The sequence below is a fragment of the Protopterus annectens genome, chromosome 4.part0 (assembly GCF_019279795.1).
Source record: "Protopterus annectens isolate FY-2018-M chromosome 4.part0, PAN1.0, whole genome shotgun sequence".
Classification (NCBI taxonomy): domain Eukaryota; kingdom Metazoa; phylum Chordata; order Ceratodontiformes; family Protopteridae; genus Protopterus; species Protopterus annectens.
Genome location: NC_056733.1, coordinates 1,494,330,762 through 1,494,352,752, shown reverse-complemented (window position 1 = coordinate 1,494,352,752; position 21,991 = coordinate 1,494,330,762). Strand labels below are relative to the sequence as shown.

At 40.0% G+C, this 21,991-nt stretch overlaps 1 protein-coding gene across 2 annotated transcripts in view; it reads left to right on the top strand.

Annotated features, from left to right (window-relative positions):
- CYFIP2 (cytoplasmic FMR1 interacting protein 2) overlaps window positions 1-21,991 on the top strand; it is a 2,832,302-nt gene that overhangs the window by 1,848,977 nt on the left and 961,334 nt on the right. For both annotated transcript variants that reach the window (XM_044069335.1, XM_044069334.1), the window contains exon 19: window positions 14,649-14,725. In XM_044069335.1, coding sequence (XP_043925270.1) covers window positions 14,649-14,725 — 77 coding nt within the window. The remainder of the gene's footprint in view (window positions 1-14,648; window positions 14,726-21,991) is intronic.

Genomic DNA, 21,991 nt, shown 5'->3' with positions numbered 1-21,991 from the left:
AAAAACTAGGGTCAGTTTACAGAATAAAACTCTTCCTCACCCCTCCAGCCAAAATTGCCATAGCTCACTCTCACCTACTTTCAACACTTCTATATGCATCCCCCTACTCTCTAATCTAAACAAGACTGTACTTAATAAACTCTCAACATGTTATAATCACATTGCAAGGTTTGCTACTGGCCTGTCTTTTAAAACACACCACTGCATCAATCTTAACCAGCTTGCGTGGCTTGAATTACCCAGTCTAATCCAATATAACCTACTGATTATGGCTAATAAAATCCTTTATAATCCGGATAATACTCCGGCACTTAAAAATCTTATCACCACCTATAACAATCCACGACTGCTTTGATCCTCAAACAGACTACTAATTCAGACAATCAAAATTAACAATGCAGCTGGTGATTCCCTCTTTGCAAACTCTGTAGGCAGAGCCTGGAAGTCACTTCCAGCTGATATTACTTTACTCTCCTCCCTTGGTCAGTTTAAAACTAGACTCAAACAACATCTGGCATTAAACTGGCTTTGCCACTGCAACAACCTGGCTAACTCTCATAAAGAATGTGAAAAATCTATTAATCAGATTACTGTTGAACTTGTCCCTGACTGTCACTAGGGAGTAACTCTAACCTGTTGAACTTGTCTATTCATGTTTGCTTATGTATTCTTTGTCTATACCATATTTGTAATATGTTTTCATTGTTTTTGTTGTATCTGCTTACCATGGGGCTTTTCTCCCTGGGCCTCCACTGAAAATGGACATGAATCCAGTTGGACTATCCCAGTCAACAAATGTAAAATATCAAATCAAATAAAATAAAATAATCTCACTTTTTATCATTGATTACCAGGGGAATGGCTAACTTACTTAAAACAATTGCCAACTTTGTGCACACATGTCTTTTGGGAGAGAGACTTGAATGGGCAGAAGAAGACAAATGAATGTTTTTACAGACATTTTATTAATGCCATACCGTAATCCATTTGTGTTTTACATGCCGTAATGCATGCATTCGTTGTATACATCTTTTCATCTATCTGTAAGGTGAGAAGAAGCTTTGATTTGCAAGAATAAGTGAATGGTATGAAAAAACATATGTTGTTCTTTAATTAACATGGTTGTGCCATCCAGCACTCTTCAGCTTTTAAGGTTGTTCTTGCTCTGTATAATTAATGAGTGTGTTGGTGGAAGATTTATGCCCTATATTTAACCATCATGGACTTAAAGAATGAATTCTCTGCCCATGCATCAGTTAGCCATTCACTACCATTCAGCAATTTCAGAAGCCTTTGTTCTAAATGAATGAACTTTTCTTGACAGGCATGAAATTAACTCTAAAATCTCGGCTGTCATGTCTTAAGGTTGTTCTGCTGAGTGGTATTTGATAAGGTCAGTAACTTTTCAAAAGGGAAAACTTCTGTAACATTCCTGTGTTTATCCCTTGTGGTCATTTGCAGTGAGAGCAGTAAAGGTATTGTGTTGAACTTAGCATAGCAGACAATACTGTGATCTGAAGGAGTTGACTTCAATTGATCATCAACCTGTGGGTGTCGGATCTGGACTGGATCCGAGACAGCAGCTTCACCAGCATCTGATCCCTATTTCCCGTTCAAAACAAATAAAGTTTTTTCTGTAATGAACAACAAATCCTGCCAAAATCTGGGTAAACGCTCAGGCTTTATACAAAAAATAAATAATGTATCACAAAGTCCACAGAGCGTGAGCGAAGCAGAGTATATATAATCAAACTGTTTGTTTATTAAAATAAGAAACACACTGCTGGTCGGATAAGCGCTTTCACTCACATTAAGAGCTTTATCAGATCACATTAACCAGAGCATGTAAAATCATTTATATAACGCAACGCTAATTGATTACTAAAATGGTAGCCCAATTAATCAATTATGCTGAAACTAATACATAAAAACCTGATCAATACATCTATTCCTAAAACTGAACATAATGGTAAAAAAAGACATAAAAAACGTAGAATACAAACAACAAGTGTCTAAGGAATACTTGGAAATCTAAATATGAATTAAAGTTAGAAGCAACAGGACTACTATAACTATGAGTACATGTATTTGATGCAAGACAGTACTGCTAGTACAAAATAAGATAGTAATAGTAAAATAAAATAAAATAAGATAGAACGCTAGTGGACACCACTTGTATATAGTAGAAAACAGGCAAGAATGGGTATTACATATTAACTCATCTTAGGCAATTATATATCAAATGAATCCACAAACAGTTCTAGATATAGAGGTTACTGTTGTAAATGAAAGTAAATAAATCTAGGCTCTGATATTCCTACGTTTCTTAAGTATTGGTTTGATTGAGGCCCTCTCATTCAAACCGACACCTCTATCAGCTCTAAGCCTAATGATCCACTTACTTTCCCTACTCTCAGTGTGATTTCTAATATCTCCTTTCCTAGGAATATCAGAGCCTAGATTTATTTACTTTCATTTACAACAGTAACCTCTATATCTAGAACTGTTTGTGGATTTATTTGATATATAATTGCCTAAGATGAGTTAATATGTAATACCCATTCTTGCCTGTTTTCTACTATATACAAGTGGTGTCCACTAGCGTTCTATCTTATTTTATTTTATTTTACTATTACTATCTTATTTTGTACTAGCAGTACTGTCTTGCATCAAATACATGTACTCATAGTTATAGTAGTCCTGTTGCTTCTAACTTTAATTCATATTTAGATTTCCAAGTATTCCTTAGACACTTGTTGTTTGTATTCTATGTTTTTTAAGTCTGTTTTTACCATTATGTTCAGTTTTAGGAATAGATGTATTGATCAGGTTTTTATGTATTAGTTTCAGCATAATTGATTAATTGGGCTACCATTTTAGTAATCAATTAGCGTTGCGTTATATAAATGTTTTTACATGCTCTGGTTAATGTGATCTGATGAAGCTCTTAATGTGAGTGAAAGCGCTTATCCGACCTGCAGTGTGTTTCTTATTTTAATAAACAAACAGTTTGATTATATATACTCTGCTTCGCTCACGCTCTGTGGACTTTGTGATACAAAGTTTTTTCTGTGTTGTAGGTAGAGCAGGCTTATCTCCCTACCCCCTCCTTGCGAGTGAGATGTGTGTGAGTTTTAGGGTCGGGTAGTTTAAAGTTTTGGTACATCGTACCTTCTTTGTTGGCATGGCATATCATCAGGCCAAGCTGGTTTTCAGAAAGTGCACAGAGTGTGGCCATAAGTTGTCCCTGGCAGATGGCCACACTCTTTGCATTGTGTGTTTGGGGGCAACCCATCTTTCTTTGGACTGCCCTGTTATTGTGGGGTTCAACCACAGGGCCCTAAAGGATCGTAGAGCAAAATTGATCCTCAAGGGACTTCTCCCTGCTACGGAGGCGCTGCCTCTTCTTCTATTGAGGTCACGGCCTTGACCGGTCCTTCTACTTCATCCACTGTCTCTTCCTCTCCCTCCCAGGCTGAGACTTAACCTCCTGGACAGAGGCCTGTGGATAGGGAGTCAAAAAAGAGAGGAGCAAAGACAGAGAAAGAGAGACAAAGGGAGGAAGAGATCCCTGCATCGGTCGGATCTGGTGGGTCCTCCTCCTAAACAGCCAGCTTTTTCCAGGTCAGCTTCTCCTTGGCTCCACTCGCCGAGATTTTTGCCAGAGCCAGAGGAGCTTAGACCTCTTTCTAGGGCCTCCATACTCCGACCCTCCCAGTCGGTGTCTGTGGCTTCGTCACGGTCCACCAGAAATTTATCTGAAGCGGACATAGACAAAGTGATGCAAAGGTTTATTCGCACCCAGATTCAGATGGGGGTCTTGACAGCCTCCTTTCCCTCCAGAGGGGGGAGATCACTTCCCCTTTTTGCCCCAATATCTCTTTCTCCGGTCCAATCCCTGGTATCGGAGTTCTTGGATCCGAGAGGCCCCGGAGTCCGTACCATGTATCTTGATGCCAGCCATTACTTTGAGCACATTCGATCGGATCAGTTCAGACCCGAGCAGCTCTCAGAGCCAAAGCCTGGGCATCGGATCCGAGGGAATTGGGTCTTTCTCCTTTGGCTCCGACGCTGTTGGGTCAAGGCCTACCCCTCGGTATCTTGGCTCCGATCCCCATGCCGGATTCAGGGAGAGCAATTTCCTTGTCATTTTCTCAGGAGGGTCGGTCTCCCTTGGCTTTTGATGTGGTGGAAAGGGTTTTCTCCAGTGGATCGAGGCCCCTGACCATCTCATTGGATTCTGCCCTGACTCTATCACCTGTGAGTGTGTCTTCAGCCATTTTGCCCCATGCAGGGACAGCCCCTGCTAGATGTGCCCCAAACTGTTTCCCCTCGAGGAACCACAGGTAGTTTGTGAGTCCTGTCTAGAGAGTCCCACCAAAGAGATTCCTCGCAAGCAAACGTGCAAAAGGAGGCACCTGGACTCCTCTCCAGAGTCCCTCACTGAGGATACCAATTTGGAGGAAGGGGAAGGTTTCCCCAGATCACCCCCCAGTGATGTCTCCTTTGGGTTCATCATGGAAATCCTGCACCAGTGGGGGAGGGTTGGTCCACCCCAAACATTCTTCGGATGAGTCAGTGTTCCTGGAGGCCTTAACATGGGCCCGTCTACCTCCTGGGTGTGCCCCCCCACAGATCCCTTGGTGGACCTTATTACCACCAAGGCATGGAAGGAGCCGGACATCGTGGAGCCAGTCCCCATGCACCCCGATAAAATCCTGAGCCCTCCAGTAGACAGACCGAATTGGAACAAGGGATTCCCAGTGGACGCCATGATGTTAGTGGCTGCCACTAAGGAAGAACTATCCCAGGAAAGTTCTATGGTCCATCCCCCCAACTGAGAGTCCAGGACGATGGATCATCTGGGAAAGTGGACATATACTTCAGCCACCTTTTCTATAAGGGCACTGAATTATTTGACCCACGTAACTAGACTACAGTGAAACCTGGTCAAGGAGTTCACTGAGTTGCCCCCAGAGTCTAAGTCACCAGAGGATAAACGCACATTCTCCATGCGAATGGCCACTCTCAAAGCAGTTACTAATATGTCCATGCGCCTCCTGTCACATGCTACAGAAGGAGTAGCAAGGGCTGCCAGGTCTGGCGTTGCCATGAGGCTGCACACCTGGCTCAGGCATTGTCAATTCACAGAACCCTTTAAGGCATCTTTTGCGAATGCCCCTTATGATGGTTCTTCCTTGTTTGGAAAGATGATTTGTGAGACGTTGGTCCAGAGTGAGAAGGACGGGAAGACACTGTCGGCCGTCGGGATCAACTTCCCTAACCTCCAAAGCTCCTTTTCCAGGAATCAGAGGGAGCAAATGAAAATGTGGTTCTGGAAGTCTCAGTATTCCTGAGACACTCAGGACACACCTTCTCCTGGAGTCAGTTGGGAGTCGCCTTTCTATGCACCTGATGGAATGGGAATCCATGTCATCAGACCATTGGGTGCTTCAAATTATATCCAGAGGTTATACCATCCCCTTTTTGACTCCTCACGTTCCCCCAAAACACTTCCCAGACATTCCATCCACACAAAGGGAGGCAGCAGCACTCGAAATAAAAAAGCTGCTAAGGAAATGAGTTGTCCAGCCCGTCCCTCTAGATCAGTCCGGATAAGGCATCTATTCCAGGTTCTTTTTGGTGCCAAAAAAGATGGGAGAAATAAGGCCTATCATGGACCTTTCCACTCTAAACCTGTCATTTGCCAAAGAGAAGTTTCAGATGGTCACTCTACAATCCATCCTGCATTACTTGCAGGACAACAACTGGATGTGCTCAATAGATCTCCAGGATGCATGCTACCACATCAGAATGCACAGATGCTCCAGGAGGCTCCTCCACCTTTGGCTAGGGACCAATCATTATCAGTTCCGAGCCCTACCCTTCGGTCTCACCACAGCTCCCAGGGTGTTCACCAAGGTCATGGCAGTAGTAGCGTCTCACCTGAGGCTTCAGGGGATACAGGTCTACCCGTACCTGGACAATTGGTTCCTTGCCTCTCCCACCAGACATCTACTTTGTCAGGCCAGAGACTATTTCCTGAAATTGTCAGACTTGCTGGACATTACAATCAACATAGCCAAGTCTTCTCTAGACCCTGTTCAGGTCTTAGACTACATAGGAGCGAGAATCGATACATTACAAACCAAGGTCTTTCTGACTCCAGAGAGAGTCCGAAACTTATGACTTCATGTGTTCGTGATCCTTCAGTCTCATCTTCCTCCAGCCAAGGTGGTTTTAAGAGCCCTAGGTTCCATGGCAGCCATCATTACTCTTCTCCCCTGTGCTCTTCATATACTGGTTCTGCAGTGGACACTAGCAGTCCATTGGTCTTTATTGGATCTGCCATTGACACATCCTATTCATATAAGCAATACGTGCAGGAGGTCCCTCCTCTGGTGGATACACTCCCCGGAGCTAGTCAAGGAACAAACATTTATTGCAGCCCCTCCCCAAGCCACAGTGACCACGGACGCCTCCCAACTGGGGGGGGGGCATTGCTCGGGCAGGACAGTCCAAGGCATGTGGTCACTGAGCGGGACCAAATTGCATATCAGTCTTCGAGAGATGAGGGCGGTCTTATTAGCATTGCAGGCCCTTCATGCCTTTCTTCGTCTGGGAACTGTTGCAATTCAGACAGACAATATGTCAGTGGTCTGGTACATCAACAAGCAGGGAGGAACCAGATCTTACCCCCTTTGTCATGAGGCCATGAGAATGTGGGAATGGGCGATCTCTACCAGCAGTTTTCTGGTAGCAACACACATTCCGGGTCGATCCAACATACTGGCGGACAAACTGAGCAGGACTATTCTAATGCCTTACCAGTGGTCTCTGAATCCTTCTGTAGCTGAGCAAATCTTCCTTGAGTGGGGTCAGCCTTGCTGCGATCTCTTTGCATCTCCTTCCAACACAAAGTGCAATGAGTTCTTTGCTCTGATCCCTCCACAGGGGGAATCCCTCAGGGACATTCTGGTCCATGCTTGGTCTCCCGGTCTTCTTTATGCTTATCCCCCTTTACTTCTCATGTCAAACTTTTTCCAGAAGGTTCGCCGGTTGGGCAGTAGAGTTATCCTCATTGCCCCAGTCTGGCCTTACCAAATCTGGTTTCCCCTGTCTTTGGTCTCATCTGGTAGTTCCTCCTTGGAATTTGGATCCGATACTGGATCTCATTTTGCACCCCTCGGGGGTCCCTCATCCAGACCTGGACAGTCTGAAGCTCACTGCTTGGCTGCTCCAGTTCTCTTGATTGCTAGGACTCCCAGTCTGTCTTCCCAGGTCAAGACTATTCTGGTGGCAGCTCATAAATCGTCTACCAGAAAAATATACCATAGCAAATGGAAGTATTTATCTATCTTGGCTTCTCAGAGGGATTTGGACCCTTCCACAGCTCCTGTTCCAGCGGTCCTTGAGTTCTTGGTATACATTTTCCAGTAGGGTGCGAGCTCATGTACAGTGAAGGTTCAACTGGCGGCCATTTCCAATTTCCATGTAAGTGAGAACATGGCTTCATTAGCTTCCACCAGACTTTGCAAAACCTTTATTAAAGGTACCTTTCTTTTAAGACCACCGGTTAAAGATCCTACCCCTCATTGGGACCTTACCCTAGTTTTGCATGCTTTGTTTGCTCCACCCTTTGAATCTGCTGCTTCTGTGGACTTAAAATGTTTATCCTGGAAGACAGCCTTTCTAGTGGCTACTACCTTGGCTGGGAGAGTGTCAGAACTCCAGGCATTATCTGTCTAACCTCCATATATGATTTTTTATAAAGACAGGGTTTCACTTCGTACTAATCCTTTTTTGTCTAAAGTGGCCTCAGAAACAAATATCAAGCACTCAATCAATTTACCTGATTATTTTCCAAATTTTCAGAACAGGGCTGAATATAAATTGCATTTGTTAGACGTGCATAGACAGCTACATTTCTACTTAGACAGGACTAAAGCTTATCGCAAGTCTGACCAGTTGTTTGTGTCTTTTGCTATGTCCTTTCTGGGCAAACCAGTTTCTAAGGTAACTATTGCCAGATGGATTTCCCTTTGCATCCTTCAGGTTTACAAAGACAAAGGTATATCCCTTCCGGGTAGGATAAATGCCCATTCTATCAGGTCCATGGCTACGTCAGCTGAATTTTGGTCCAGAGTGTCTTTGGATGATATTTGTTTGGCAACTACTTGGTCCTCATCTCACACCTTCATTTCTCATTATAAATTGGACATGGTTTCCAGAGGGAGAGCATCCTTTGACTCCGCAGTGCTCCGAAATAGCCTTCCATGAGGGCCACCCAAAGGTTTGGTTGCTGGGGACTGTGTCCCACAGGTTGATGATCAAATGAAGTCAACTGCTTCAGATAAAGAAGTTATGTACTCACCATAACATTCCATCTGAGTAGTTAGACTTCATTTATCACCAAAATAACTCTTGATGTGGTACCGAAAAAGACCACGAACCAAAGCACATACAGGTACCAAGGAAAAGAAAATCACTGCAGCACATCTTGTAAAGCAAGCTGGTTTAATCACATAAAACACATAAATGCACTTCAGAAACAGCATTTTCATCCTGTTTAGTCAGACTTCATCAGGTACCATTTAATACACTACACAGACAGTCATTAAATACTCTTCTTAATTAAAACCACCACCAAAACGTTGTTTCCATGTAACACTAACAATTGATTTGAGATTCCTGAAAGATGTACACAAGTGCATTACTAAAAGCTACATTTCACCGTACGTATTTAATATCACAGCTGTCCTAAAAAACAAAGGTAAAAACTCAGTTTATTTGCAACTCTTAACTTGCTGTGTTCTGTACTATAAAAGCACATAAAAACATTCTAAAATACATTGAAAGAAAAATATTAAATTAATTATGTTATATATATTCATTGCCCCCTCTAGCAATTATTGCTTTAAAATGCTTAAAAACTTGTAACAGGTAACGACATCCTTTTATAATTTAGCAGCCGTCATTTTCAATACAGGGGCTATGGAAATAAAATCATTAAGCCCTGGGTGGCTGATGGCCTGTAAAGTAAGTTGCCACCAAAGTTCTTTATTTTCAGTTTTCTCTTCCCATAGCCCCCCTCTTATCTCTTTTTTCACTTGTTCAAGGAAAAAAAAGGAGTAACTAGCTCCTGGACATACTCTTGTATATTTATACAAAGCATTAGAATCCGTCTTACACTGAATGTTGTAACAATGTTCGTAAATCATTTTCCTTAACTTTCGCTCTGTCTTTCTAACATAAAAGGATTCACATTCCCCATGCAGTACCAAATAAATAAGCCCTACAGATTCACAAATATAAAATTGTTTACTTTCTATCCATTTATTCCTACTAGTCAAAAAAACTCTATCCTTGTTAGAAATGTATGTACATTGGGAGCATCTTCCACACGTATACGTTCCCTTTCTTATCATACCCCCTTTTTTATTAGTGCATGCATTTTCTAAGAGCCCTTTTAAGTTTTGAGAGTTTCTGTACACTATTTTAAGAGGTAGTTTAGGGATATCCCCAGGTCAGTGACGTTAGTAAAATTCTCCCATTCATTTTCCATTAACTTCCTTATACGACTTGAGCCAGCATTGAATTCCATTACAAAAGCCTTGCCAAAATCATCTTCCTTATTTGTAGAAGTTAAAGTTGCTTCATATGGCAACCCTAGAATTGGTTTAAATTTAGTTTCTCTCCGTAATAAAACGTCCGTTCTAACTATGTCTATCAAACTACTTGGGTATCCCCTGGCCTTAAAAAATGACACAAGCTACACTCTTCACCAAAGTCAGTGTCATCAGAAACCATCTGACTTGCTCGGACATATTGCCCTTTGATGATATTCCTCTTATAGTGGGGGGGGGGGCTGTGCACTATCAGAGTGCAAAAAGGAATTAGAAAAAGTTTTCTTTCTAAAAATCTTTTATGTCCACAATGAGATAAATCATCATTTTATTTGTTTTGTCAACCACTAGATGGCAGCAGACATCCAGGTAAATTACTCCCCTACGGTGTAATTGCTGAGACAGATTAACTTTGTCTGCACTATAAGCTTTTTTTCCGAGGCCTGTCCCCTGTGTTATATCAAACTTAATATTAAAGCTTGCAGCTTTAATATTAATTTATGAGGTTCAACAGAGCTGCTAATGCTTCCCCCTCTCAGTGCTTCTAAGCCATTTTCTTAACATTTGCAGTTTACATACTTACCTATTGTAGTACTGCATGGCTAATAGTTTTATTTGGTCTTAGTGCTACTGTTTTCAGTCCTAGTGGTGGGTGTAGCCATGCTCCGTTCGCCCTCGCTACACTCGGGCTCACTCCACTCCCCTACCCTACCCCCCATTCCCACCCACCCCTGCAACAATTTCCTTTATACTAACCACTCCCTCCGTTTCCTGTCCCAACCAAAAATCTCTAACTACTTCCTGCCAAAACCACACCCTTCAACTGCCATCACTCATACTTTCCATTACTTCCTAACCTTCAACTTTCTAATTAAGTTCCAACCCCTGTAGACTTAAATATGAAACACCTTTTCATTCTTACCTTAGTCCTCCTTATTCTCTCTGCTGCTACCTCCTTCCACTCTGACCTTGACAATCCACTCCCACTCTCTCCTACCTCCTATACCTACAACATCTTTCCGACTACTCCCTCTATAACTATTTCCCCAACCCTATTTAACTTCTTCACCACTTGTCTATACAAACACTCTATACTCCAAATCTTTAAACCAACTAACAATCTTAAACCAAAGCTTTATAAACTCCACCTACCTAGTATTATACTCTCTCTTCTCCCAAATAACCTGCTCTGCTGTGGTGACATCCATCCCAACCCAGGCCACACTTCCTCTCCTCTCACCACAACATCCCCCCAACAGCATTCCTACCCCCTGCTCCCAATGCAGTTCTCACCACCTACATCCCCAAATACAAAACATACCCCCTTCTAAATACTTAACTATACACTCTCTAAATATTCAGAGCCTAACTATCAAAATCACTGACTTACACACATGGATAGCTCATACCACCCTGCATATTCTCTCCTTGTCAGAAACTTGGTTCAAACTGCATATTTCCAATAGCGAGATTCTCCCACCAGGCTACAACATCTATCGCTCTGATAGATTCCACAAAAAGGGAGGTGGCGTTGCCATCCTCTACTCTTAACAGCTTAAACCACTCACCCCTACACTCACCCATTCCTGACTTTCACCCAGCTGAACTTATCATCTTAAACTGCCACTTGAACCACCTTAAAAATTTTGCAGTTGCTTCCATCTGTCTCCCCCCAGGAAATAGCCTGCCCATCCTGGAGAATATCCTGTCTTGGTTCTCCCTCACTATACTTTACGAACCCCTTATCCTAGGAGATATGAACATAGACTGGTCCAAACTTACTACCAACTCTCCTCAACTCAGTATTAACTTACATGGTTTCCATCAACTGATCTCATCCCCAAACACGCTTCCACAAATATTCCTCATCCAGCTCAACTATTGACTGGATCCTTACCAACTTCACCCACCATTACCACAATCCCACTACCTTACCAGACTCAATTAGTGACCATCTCCCTACCTCTGTCTTAAGACACTCCTGCCAAATTCCCAAAACTCACCTGGTCAAAGACTGCCGTAAACTATCACATTTTGATGCCTCACAATTCAACTCTACTCTTTCTTACTTTAAGAAATTTAATTTCCTAATTGACCAAAAAACATACACATTTCTTAAAGTAATTAAGACCAATAGTCTCAGCTGAAGGATCCAAAACGTTATCCTTGGTCAAGTTTGTGGATGCCAAATTAAAGAAACTTTGGTTAAAAAGGGAAGTTATTTTAAGAGATTCATGGGATTTCCTAAGAGAAATAAAGGACAAACTAAACCAAGGGGATTTTAAGCTTTGTAACAGTAGACGTAGTGCATTTGTTTTCTAGCATTCCACATGATGAAGAAATGAAAATGCTAGAAGAAATCATTTTTGAAGATGGTGAACTCACCAGGGATGAACAAATGGTCTGTTTGTATTTAGTGGACCTAGTTTTAAGATATAATTTTATATTTTTTAATAGGGAGTTTTACCAACAAATACAAGGGGTGGCAATGGGAACTGCCTGTGCCCCAACCTACGCCAACTTAATCTTAGCTAAATGGGAGGATAAATTTGTTTTAAAATCTATCTACTTAGATCAATGGAACCTCTATAGGAGGTTCCTTGATGATATAGGAATTTTTTGCACTGGTTCTACGGAACTTTTACAAGAATTTCTAGATTATTTAAATAAAACTACATCCTTTTTAAAATTTACTTATAAGGTATGTAAAGAAAATTTGCAATTTCTGGACATTGAGTTATACAGGAAGAACAATAGGTTTAACTCAAAGATTTTTAGAAAGAAAACTTTTTCCTAATTCCTTTTTGCACTTTGATAGTGCACATCCTCCCCAGTATAACAGGAATATCATCAAAGGGCAATATGTCCAAGCAAGTTGGATGGTTTCTGATGACACTGATTTTGGTGAAGAGTGTATATTATTAGAGTCATTGTTTAAGGTCAGGGGATACCCAAGTAGTTTGATAGATGAAGTTAGAAAGGAAGTTTTATTAGGGAGAGGAATTAAATTTAAACCAATTCTGGGGTTGCCATATGAAGCAACTTTAACTTCTACAAATAAGAAAGATGATTTTGGCAAGGCTTTTGTAATGGAATTCAGTGCTGGCTCAGGTCATATAAGGAAGTTAACTGAAAATGAATGGGAGAATTTTACTAACTTCACTGACCTGGGGGATATCCCTAAACAACCTCTTAAAATAGTGTACAGAAACTTTCAAAACTTAAAAGGGCTCTTAGAAAATACATGCACTAATAAAAAATGGGGTATAAGAAAGGGAACCTGTAAGTGTGGAAGATGTTCCCAATTTACATACATTTCTAACAAGGATAGAGTTTTTTGACTAGTAGGAATAAATGGATAGAAAGTAAACAATTTTTTATAATTTTGAATCTGTAGGATTTATTTATTTGGTACTGTATGGGGAATGTGAATCATTTTATGTTGGAAAGACAGAGTGAAGTTAAGGAAAATGATTTATGGACATTGTTACTTCATTCAGTGTAAGAATGATTCTAATGCTTTGTATAAACATACAAGAGTATGTCCAGGAGCTAGTTACACCTTTTTTGTCCCTGAGCAAGTGAAAAAAGACATAGGGGGGGGGGGGCCTATGGGAAGAGAAAATTGAATATAAAAAACTTTGGTGGCAACTTACTTTACAGGCCACCAGCCCCCCCCCCGGGCTTAATGATTTTATTTCCATAGCCCCCGTATTGAAAATGAGGGCTGCTAAATTATAAAAGGATGTTGTTACCTGTTACAAGTTTTTAAGGGTTTTAAAGCAATAATTGCTAGAGGGAGCAATGAATATATATATATAACATAATTTAATATTTTCTTTCAGTGTATTCTAGAATGTTTTCATGTGCTTTTATAGTACAGAACACAGCAAGTTAGAGTTGCAAATAAAGTGATTTTTATCTATGTTTTTAGGACAGCTGTGATATTAAATATGTATGGTAAAATGTAGCTTTTAGTAGTGCACTCGTTTACATATTTTAAGAATTTCAAATCAATTGTTAGTGTTACGTGGAAACAAAGTGTTCTTATTGGTGGTGGTTTTAATTAAGAAGAGTATTTAATGACTATCTGTGTAGTGTATTAAATGGTATCTGATGAAGTTTGACTAAACAGGACGAAAATGCTGTTTTTGAAGAGTGTTTATGTGTTTTATGTGATTAAACCAGCTTGGTTTACAAGACGTGCTGCAATGATTTTCTTTTCCTTGATACCTGTATGTGCTTTGGTTCTAGACTTCATTTGTCATCAACTGCCCCTCCCTCCTTCCCCCTGACCTTCTCTTTATGTTTTCTGCATTGGCAGACAGGAGAGAGAGCCTTTGCGGCTCTCCTGTTTTTTTCTTTGCTAGTGAAGGTTATTGGATCGGGTTCATGTGAGGGGCATAGCAAACTTGATCTGAGGGAAGGAAGGAGATGGAGGGGTATTTTGGGTAAGGGGAGGAGGTTGGAGCTCGGATCAGATGCTGGTGAAGCTGCCGTTTCAGATCCGGTCTGGATCCGACACCCACAGGTTGATGACAGATGAAGTCTAACTACATAGATGGAACGTTATGGTGAGTACATAACTTCTTTATTTTTGTATCTTTTAAATCAATAGGCCTATTGGGTCAATAGGTACTTGTTTTTACATCATATCCTGCTGAGAGCCTAGTCTGTCATGTGATAAAGATGATGTTGTAGATGTACGGCATGGATGTATTATACTGTTTTGTGGTTTGAACATCAAGTAAGCCAAAGCTATCATGTTTCACTGAACATTCTGAACTACCCTTATAAGATATTCATTAAGTCAAAGATCAAATCAAGCATTCTGTACTGTTGATTTCCAGAGTACGTTCCCTACCTTAAAACCCTATTCTGCAAAATATTAGACTGCTTATTCTTCTTATGATCTAGTAGAGCTGTCATACATTCTTGTTGTATAGTAATGTATTTGTTGTTGCATTAGTTTTAGTTGGATGGCTTTGTACTAATTATTTTTGTGTTGGTTTGTTTGTATAGGTAAACCTGTGTTTTGATCAGTTTGTGTACAAGCTGGCTGACCAGATCTTCGCCTATTACAAGGCAATGTCCGGAAGGTATTGTATAATATAATATAATGTAATGTGATATTTAAGAATAAGGAAAATAGAAGTAAAAGAAAAAAAACAACAGTATTAATAGTTGTTTTGACTGTATAATCCTAACAAGATAAAGTTTCTTGTAATGTGACTATTGTGAATGGTCAGGGAGCTCTGCCATATGAAAACCACCTTTGACAATCTTATGCTATCAACTTTCGATTGTCCTTTGCATGAGGTACTATACTTTTTTAACACATTTGTTTAATTTGCTAGATAAAGTTATTACCCTAGTAATCAGCATTATCATTTGATTTACCTGAATTCAGTGTTTTGAGGAAGCATACAGTGAAATATTATTTCAGAAAGACGATGGTCAGATAAGGGAACAGGATGCTGAGGGCACTGTAGAACTCTGGGCAATATACAGCTTCAGAAGGACATGAAATGTAGCAGTCTGTTAGCAGGTAACTTTAATTGAAATAAAACAAGACAGTTCAGTATATGTTCCCCAACAGTTTTGTTTTGACCTGAGCTGAATTTACAGTTTTTGATTATTGCATGTTATCTCCATTTCATTCTGCTTACATATATCCTGTATTGTATAGGCTTAATCAGTGTTGGTAAATTGTCATGTGCAGAATAATAATCTAGCACTGATGGTATTGGTAGTCATGCTTGCAGAACAATATAAAACCTTTTTTAAAATTCCTAAGGTGGGTGAGCAAGCTTCCTAAACCTGTTCTCATGTAATATAATAAACATGAAATCACTGCACCTTGGAAGGAGAAAAATAAATGCTTTTTTGTATCTTAGATTACCAACTTCTTTCAGCAAAATGCACGTCATCAGATCCCAGAAACTCTTATGAGTTTACACAGACAATACCACACTGATATGATACATAAACAAGGAGATATAAGATCATACTCTCTTTGTAAACTGCCCTTGTCAGCCTGGGAGATAACAGATCAGCTCAGTTTGACTCTGCAGGCTTCATACATTCAGTCAAAGGAAAACTTAATTGCAGACAAGCTCAGCAGGACCAGGGCATAACCCTAGGAATGGAAACATCATCTTGGGGTATTCCAAGATTTGATTCATCTGTGGGGAACACCTCAAGTAAATTGGTTTGCCACCTTTCAGACCAGGCAGTTTAAGAAGTTCTACTCCAGGACTGCTTACAGACTAGTGTGGTAGACAGATGCCTTCTCATTCTCATGGACAGGAATGTTCTTGTATGCTTTTCCAACCTTTCCATTGATATCAAGGGTTATAGTCAAGATTCTGAAGGACTCTCCAAAAATTGTGGTGTTGACTCCCTTTCAGCCCTGACAGCAGTGGTTCTCTCTTCTTTTCAGTCAAGGAAAGGGTAATTACCATAAACCTCTCCACAGACTGGATTTGTTCACACAAGATGAGGAGTTATTTAATACACCCCAAACCAGAAACTCTTCAGCTAACTTCCTGAGGCTTGCAGCATATACTAAATGAGATGCAAAAAAATTTACTAGGAAATCATATATGTGCAAGTGGAAGTGATATTCTAGTTGATGCCAGTCCAAGTACCAGGACCCTCTTCATGTCCAGCTGCTTCTGGTTCTCGATTATTTATGTGAGTTGTTATTCTCTGGCCTTTCTTATTCCTTTGTCAAGGTACATTCATTGGCCATTTCTGCTTGCTTATCTGTCCACCTAGAAAACAGATGTTGCATAATGGGGATCTTAACTTTTTACTTGAAAAGCTTACTCTTTCTCCATTTGAATCAGCTCATTAGGCCGAGTTGAGGTTCTTAACATGGGAGACTGTTTTATTCATTGCTGTGTCTTCTACTAGGAGAATATGCAAATTACATGCACTTGGGGTGAGTCATCCCTACCTAATTTTTCACGTGGACAGGGTTTCTTTAATAACTGATCATTCTTTTTTTACCTAAAGTGGTCTCAGAGTTTACCGTAAGCCAGACTCTTCAGATATTTGTCTTCCTTCCTGAACCCAAGAATAAGGGAGAAAAGAGTCTTCACACTCTGATGTCCACAGGCAGTTCAGACAGTACCTAGACAAAACTCAAGCCTTCAAGTAAACTGATCAGTGGTTTGTCTCCTGTGAAGGTAAGAGAAAAGGACAACCTGTGTCAAAGCAGACCATTTCCAGGTGGTTGTCTCAGCTATTATGTTTTGTTATACTCACTGTAATATGCCACTTCCAGGCAGGGTTAGGACCCATTCCAAAGGGCTTTGGCATCATCTGTAACTTTCTGAAAGGGGTTGACTGTAGACGTATTCTAGAGGCAGCAACATAGTCCCCTGTTCATATTTTTTATTCATTACCACAAACTAGATTATTTTCCAGATTCAGAACTTGCTTTGCTAGAGTAATTCTGCAGGGGCTCCTTGAGTCCTGATTTTTTTGACTTACTCATTTTTTTTAGTTTTCTGAGCTGTGGTAATCTACCCATACAGCTTAGGCTAGTGCAACAGTGATCTTTGTGTAGGACATAGTACAGATGCTTAAGTAAACTTACTATAGCAGCAAATGTTCTAATAGATCACTGTTGCAGTAGCCTCCTCTTACCTTGCTTTGATTGTTTTATTTTTGTATTGCCGGGGTATGGATTTTTACAACTTTTTGTATGTATTTACTGTTGGGGTTGTTTTCTAGCATTGTTCTTTCAGGGCTGTTGCCTCCCTTTTAGGCAAAAAATGCTCTGAAGCTTTCTTTATGTTCAGCTCCTCCAGTGCTTTTGATGTGCTGAAGATATTTTTGAAACCATGTTGGCAGCAAACCATAGCTGTTAATGTGGTAGTGCAATTGTTTGTATAGAATACTTTATCTAGTGGGCAAAGAGTGGTAATAGGTCTAATATCTTTGTGGGTTTTGGGTAAGGGTACTTTGGGGATTGAGATTATGATGGAATGTTTAAAGGCTGGTAATACTATTATTGTTGGAAAGGACAAATGGTAAATATAAATAAGTGGCCTGCAATTTTATCTGCTGCTATTCTAAAGAGCATGGGGTAGAGGATAGCAAATGTAGAAGAGGAGAGTTTCAAATTGTTTTAGAAAGGTTTTAGCTTTCTTTGCAGATATCTCAGTGAAATGGAAGGTAGCTGAGCTGCTTGACTTATTGAGATATATGAGGTCAAGAACCACAGGATCTTTAATGGTGCAGTAAGCAAGGCACAGATCACCCTTAGGAGTCTGTAAGAGACAGAGTACAAGGATGGGGCTCCCAGTCTATTCTGGTAGCTAAGGTTCTTAAGGCGAGAGATCTTTTTTGTTAGAAACTTCCTGGCCTTTCTGAGTTTGTTGGTATGTTGAATGAGATGCATATAAAATGGAAAATACTCTATGATGGGTCTGATCAGTGCAGAGTAAAGGAGAATTTGGTTAACCAGAGGCCTTGGTTATCGTTTTTGAGATCAGAGATGTAGCTGCTAAGCAGGAGGGAACCCAGCACAGACCCTTGAGGGACTCCACTGTTTATCTTAGCACTGAAGAAGCATCTTCTCAATGAACTATGTAGGTTTTTTTCTTTCATCCATGTGGCTGTCCATCTTTTCTTGTGAGGATCTCTGTTTAAGAATGAGCATTTCCTTAGAATTTTGGAATGGAGTATGGTATCAGATGCTCTGGCAAGTTCAAGATAAGATGTATAAACAGCATGACTATGTCGACAGCTTGCATAATCCTTTTGAAGAAATTAACAAGGTTTTAATACGTGTGATCTTCCGTTGACAACTCAAAATTATTGGTGGTCAAGCTTATTGAAATTCTTAATATTGTAATGAAATCAGTTGTGATGCACTCCACGTTTTTACAGATCAAACTGGTAAGACTGATTGGTCTGTAATTTCCTGGGCCCATGGTAAGGCCACCTTTGTGGAGGGGCATAACCACAACAGTACGCCAAGATTTGAGAACATAACCTGTGCTTAGGCTTATTTATTTATCTATTAACTTTTTATTCAGTGGGTGAGTGGACTGGTCTATTGATCCTTTTCAGCCATAACCTGAACTCAAGTAGTAAATACATCACGCTCTTTTAATCAAATATATTATATACAAAATGAGTACATAGCAAAGTTCAGAACAAAGTACAATTAAATCCAGTTAGAGTGTATTACAAAAGTGTATATAAAATGCAAACTAAGATATGCATAAAATATAATGTAATCATAAATATAATATATAAACCCCTGTATACATATGAAATGTTTGCGTATAAATGCCACATTAAGAGGTTGAGAAACATTTATTAAATGTATTCTTTTAGTCAGGATTTGGGATGTTAAGTTATCTACCCATTATCATAGTAGCACTTGCAGGTAGTTTCTTTAAAGAGTTGCTCTTTAAGTGCTTCCTTGAAGTTTTTAATGGTTTCTAGATTGTGATGTCTGTAGGCAGGTGCTTCCAGGTAGCAGGTCTCAGACTAAAGAAGGCTGTCTCACCTACAGCAGTTTTAAATGAATGTTGTACTAATGAGAAGCTCTTGTGCTGTGAGTTTCTGAGTATGTAAGGTTTGTCTTATAAAGGTAGTTTCACTCTTGGAGGGCAGTGACTGTGTTTTAGCATCTTGTAAATTGGAGTACTTAGAATAAAATGTCCCTGTGAAGCACTGAAAGCTATTTGGAATGTTTTAGAAAATTATAATAGTGTATCTGGGGTGTGCTAATAGAATGCATTGGCATATTTTTTTCTCAGCAGTCTGTATTCTGTGAGAATTGTGGTCTGATTGCATAACGTGAAAAGGAAGACCATATTCAAGTTTGGGTATTAAAATATTTGTAGCAGTGCCCTGTGAGCAACAAGTGAAAGGAGGTGATTGATCTTGGAACACTGGTTTAATTGAGCAAGAACATTATTAGTTACAAAATCTTTTGTGTGTACCTGGTATAGAAAAGGGTATGGTCGAGTATTAGATTAATTTAGTGACTTTACACATTCTATTCCCATTAAGATCTAGTAAGAGAATAGGATGAACAGTTGGTAATTTCTTGCCTGAGGCAAATACCATGACATTGGTTTTCTTTATTTTTTTCCAAACCCCTTTCTTGAATTATCACTTCTGACACTCGCAAATTTACATTCATGTAAAAGTAATCAAACTATATTAACACAACAAACATTATACTTCACATGTATTGCTATATATCATATAACCTAAGCAATGTTACATAAAGTATTCAATTACTGCCTTTTTTTAAATAAAACCCAACTTTATTAAACCATCACTTACTACATAAGTAATCATACATTTATATAAATGAAACAAACCACACTGACACAATCCTAGTTGCAAGCATTTTACATCACAAACCATACTGACTCACTCCCAGTTGCAAACATTATGCATCACTTATAATCTATCCAATCTTTCTCGCTCAAACATTACATCACTCATTTAAGTTCTTTCACCTTTTAAACCTCATTCTTCCCTTGTATGTATTGTTCCCACAATTCCTATTTTTCCTGTGTAGTTTGCTCGTACCTTTTTCTAAAGCTCTCAATTGCTTACTACTTCCAATGAAGCCAGTTTAGAGTTTGATTTTCATTTTCTAGTAATTACATTTTTGGCAGCCACTGTCATTAGACACAGCAAGGCCTTACCATGTCTAGGCAATTTCTGGTTCTGTATCATAGCTCAGAAAAATGATCTCCCTCATCAATCCAATCTGCCCACCCAGCATCTCTGACAGTGCATCCCACAGGGAATCCCTAAAGTCTGCCAACTCACCACACTCCCAGAAAATATGTTCCCAATTACCACTTTCCCCAGCATCTCTGACAGTGCATCCCACAGGGAATCCCTAAAGTCTGCCAACTCACCACACTCCCAGAAATTATGTTCCCAATTACCGCGTTCCCCAGCATCTCTGACAGTGCATCCCACAGGGAATCCCTAAAGTCTGCCAACTCACCACACTCCTAGAAAATATGTTCCCAATTACCACTTTCTTCCCCATTCACACCTCCAACATGTGCCGTCTGCCTGAGGAAACTTTCTCTGGAGTTCACGTGGGGTATAAAAATATCTATGTAAACATTTCCAGGCAAAAATCATAAATCTTCTAGATTTTGTTGCATATTTAGGAGACATACATATATACTTCCATTGCTTCTTTATGAATTCCTTATCCAGTCTCACTTCCCAATCCTTTCTAACGTCGTCTGATTGAGTCTTATAGTTATCATGCAGTATTTTATATCCTCTACTAATTATTCCTTTTTTAATGGCAGCTTCTGTTCTAGAGTGTATTAAAAACTGTACCAGTGCTGGTCTTTGGTTTCTTGGGGTTAATTAGTAATTTGTTAGTAGTGTACCAGGTACATGACTGAATGAAATTGCCCTGTAACTTGGTTTGCAAGTCAGAGTGGCTAGTAGTGGATTGCAGGAACAGCATATCATCTGCATGCATTATTAATTTAAGATCTGGTAATTCTGGGGTACGGGATCATTAATAAATAGAGAGGAGAGAAACGAAGGGAGGGGAACTGAACCTAGTACAGACTCGTGGCACCCCTGTATTAAGTGTATCAGCAGTAGAAGATGAGACATTGCTATGGTCTAGGAAGGTTATATCTTTTAGATAGCTGTGAAACCAGCAAATAGTGTTATCTCCAAAGTTGAGTCTTTTGAGTTTGTTGAGAAGAATAGTATGGTTGACCATTTCAGAAGTCCTTGTTGTGTCAACAAAGAGACTTGCAATAATAATTCCCTCATTCACGTTGCAGTAAATAGTATCACTGGCCATTACTAGGGCAGTGAAGGTACTGAAGGCGCTGCAAAAACCATGTTGTGCATCACATAACAGGCCATAGCTGTTAATGTGCTCAAGTAGTTGATTGCAAGTTTTTCAAATATTTTAGTAAACGGGCACACTGTAGAAATAGATCTGTAATCTTTCAGCCCATTAGGAGAAGTGACTTATAGGGATTATAACTGGGTGCTTGAATTCTGGTAGGACAGTGCCTGAAGCGAGAGAGAGGTTAAAGATAAGAATAAGGCGTCTTAATGATTTTTTTCAGCTGCAAGCCTTAGGAAGCTGGGATGAAGATTACTGGAGTTAGATGCTGAATTTTTGAGGTTGAGAATTAGGCTTAGGTTAAATGGTTTAAGAAAAGGCTCAGTGAGAGCTTACTTGATACTGTTTAACACATTAACCCCAAGTACCTTCTCAGAGTGCCCTAGTGCTTACCTCCAAGTGCTCTTTTAGACGTTGGAAATGGTATGCTGTTCCACCCGAGTGCTTTCCCCAAGCACCGGTAATGTCAATTTTTAGC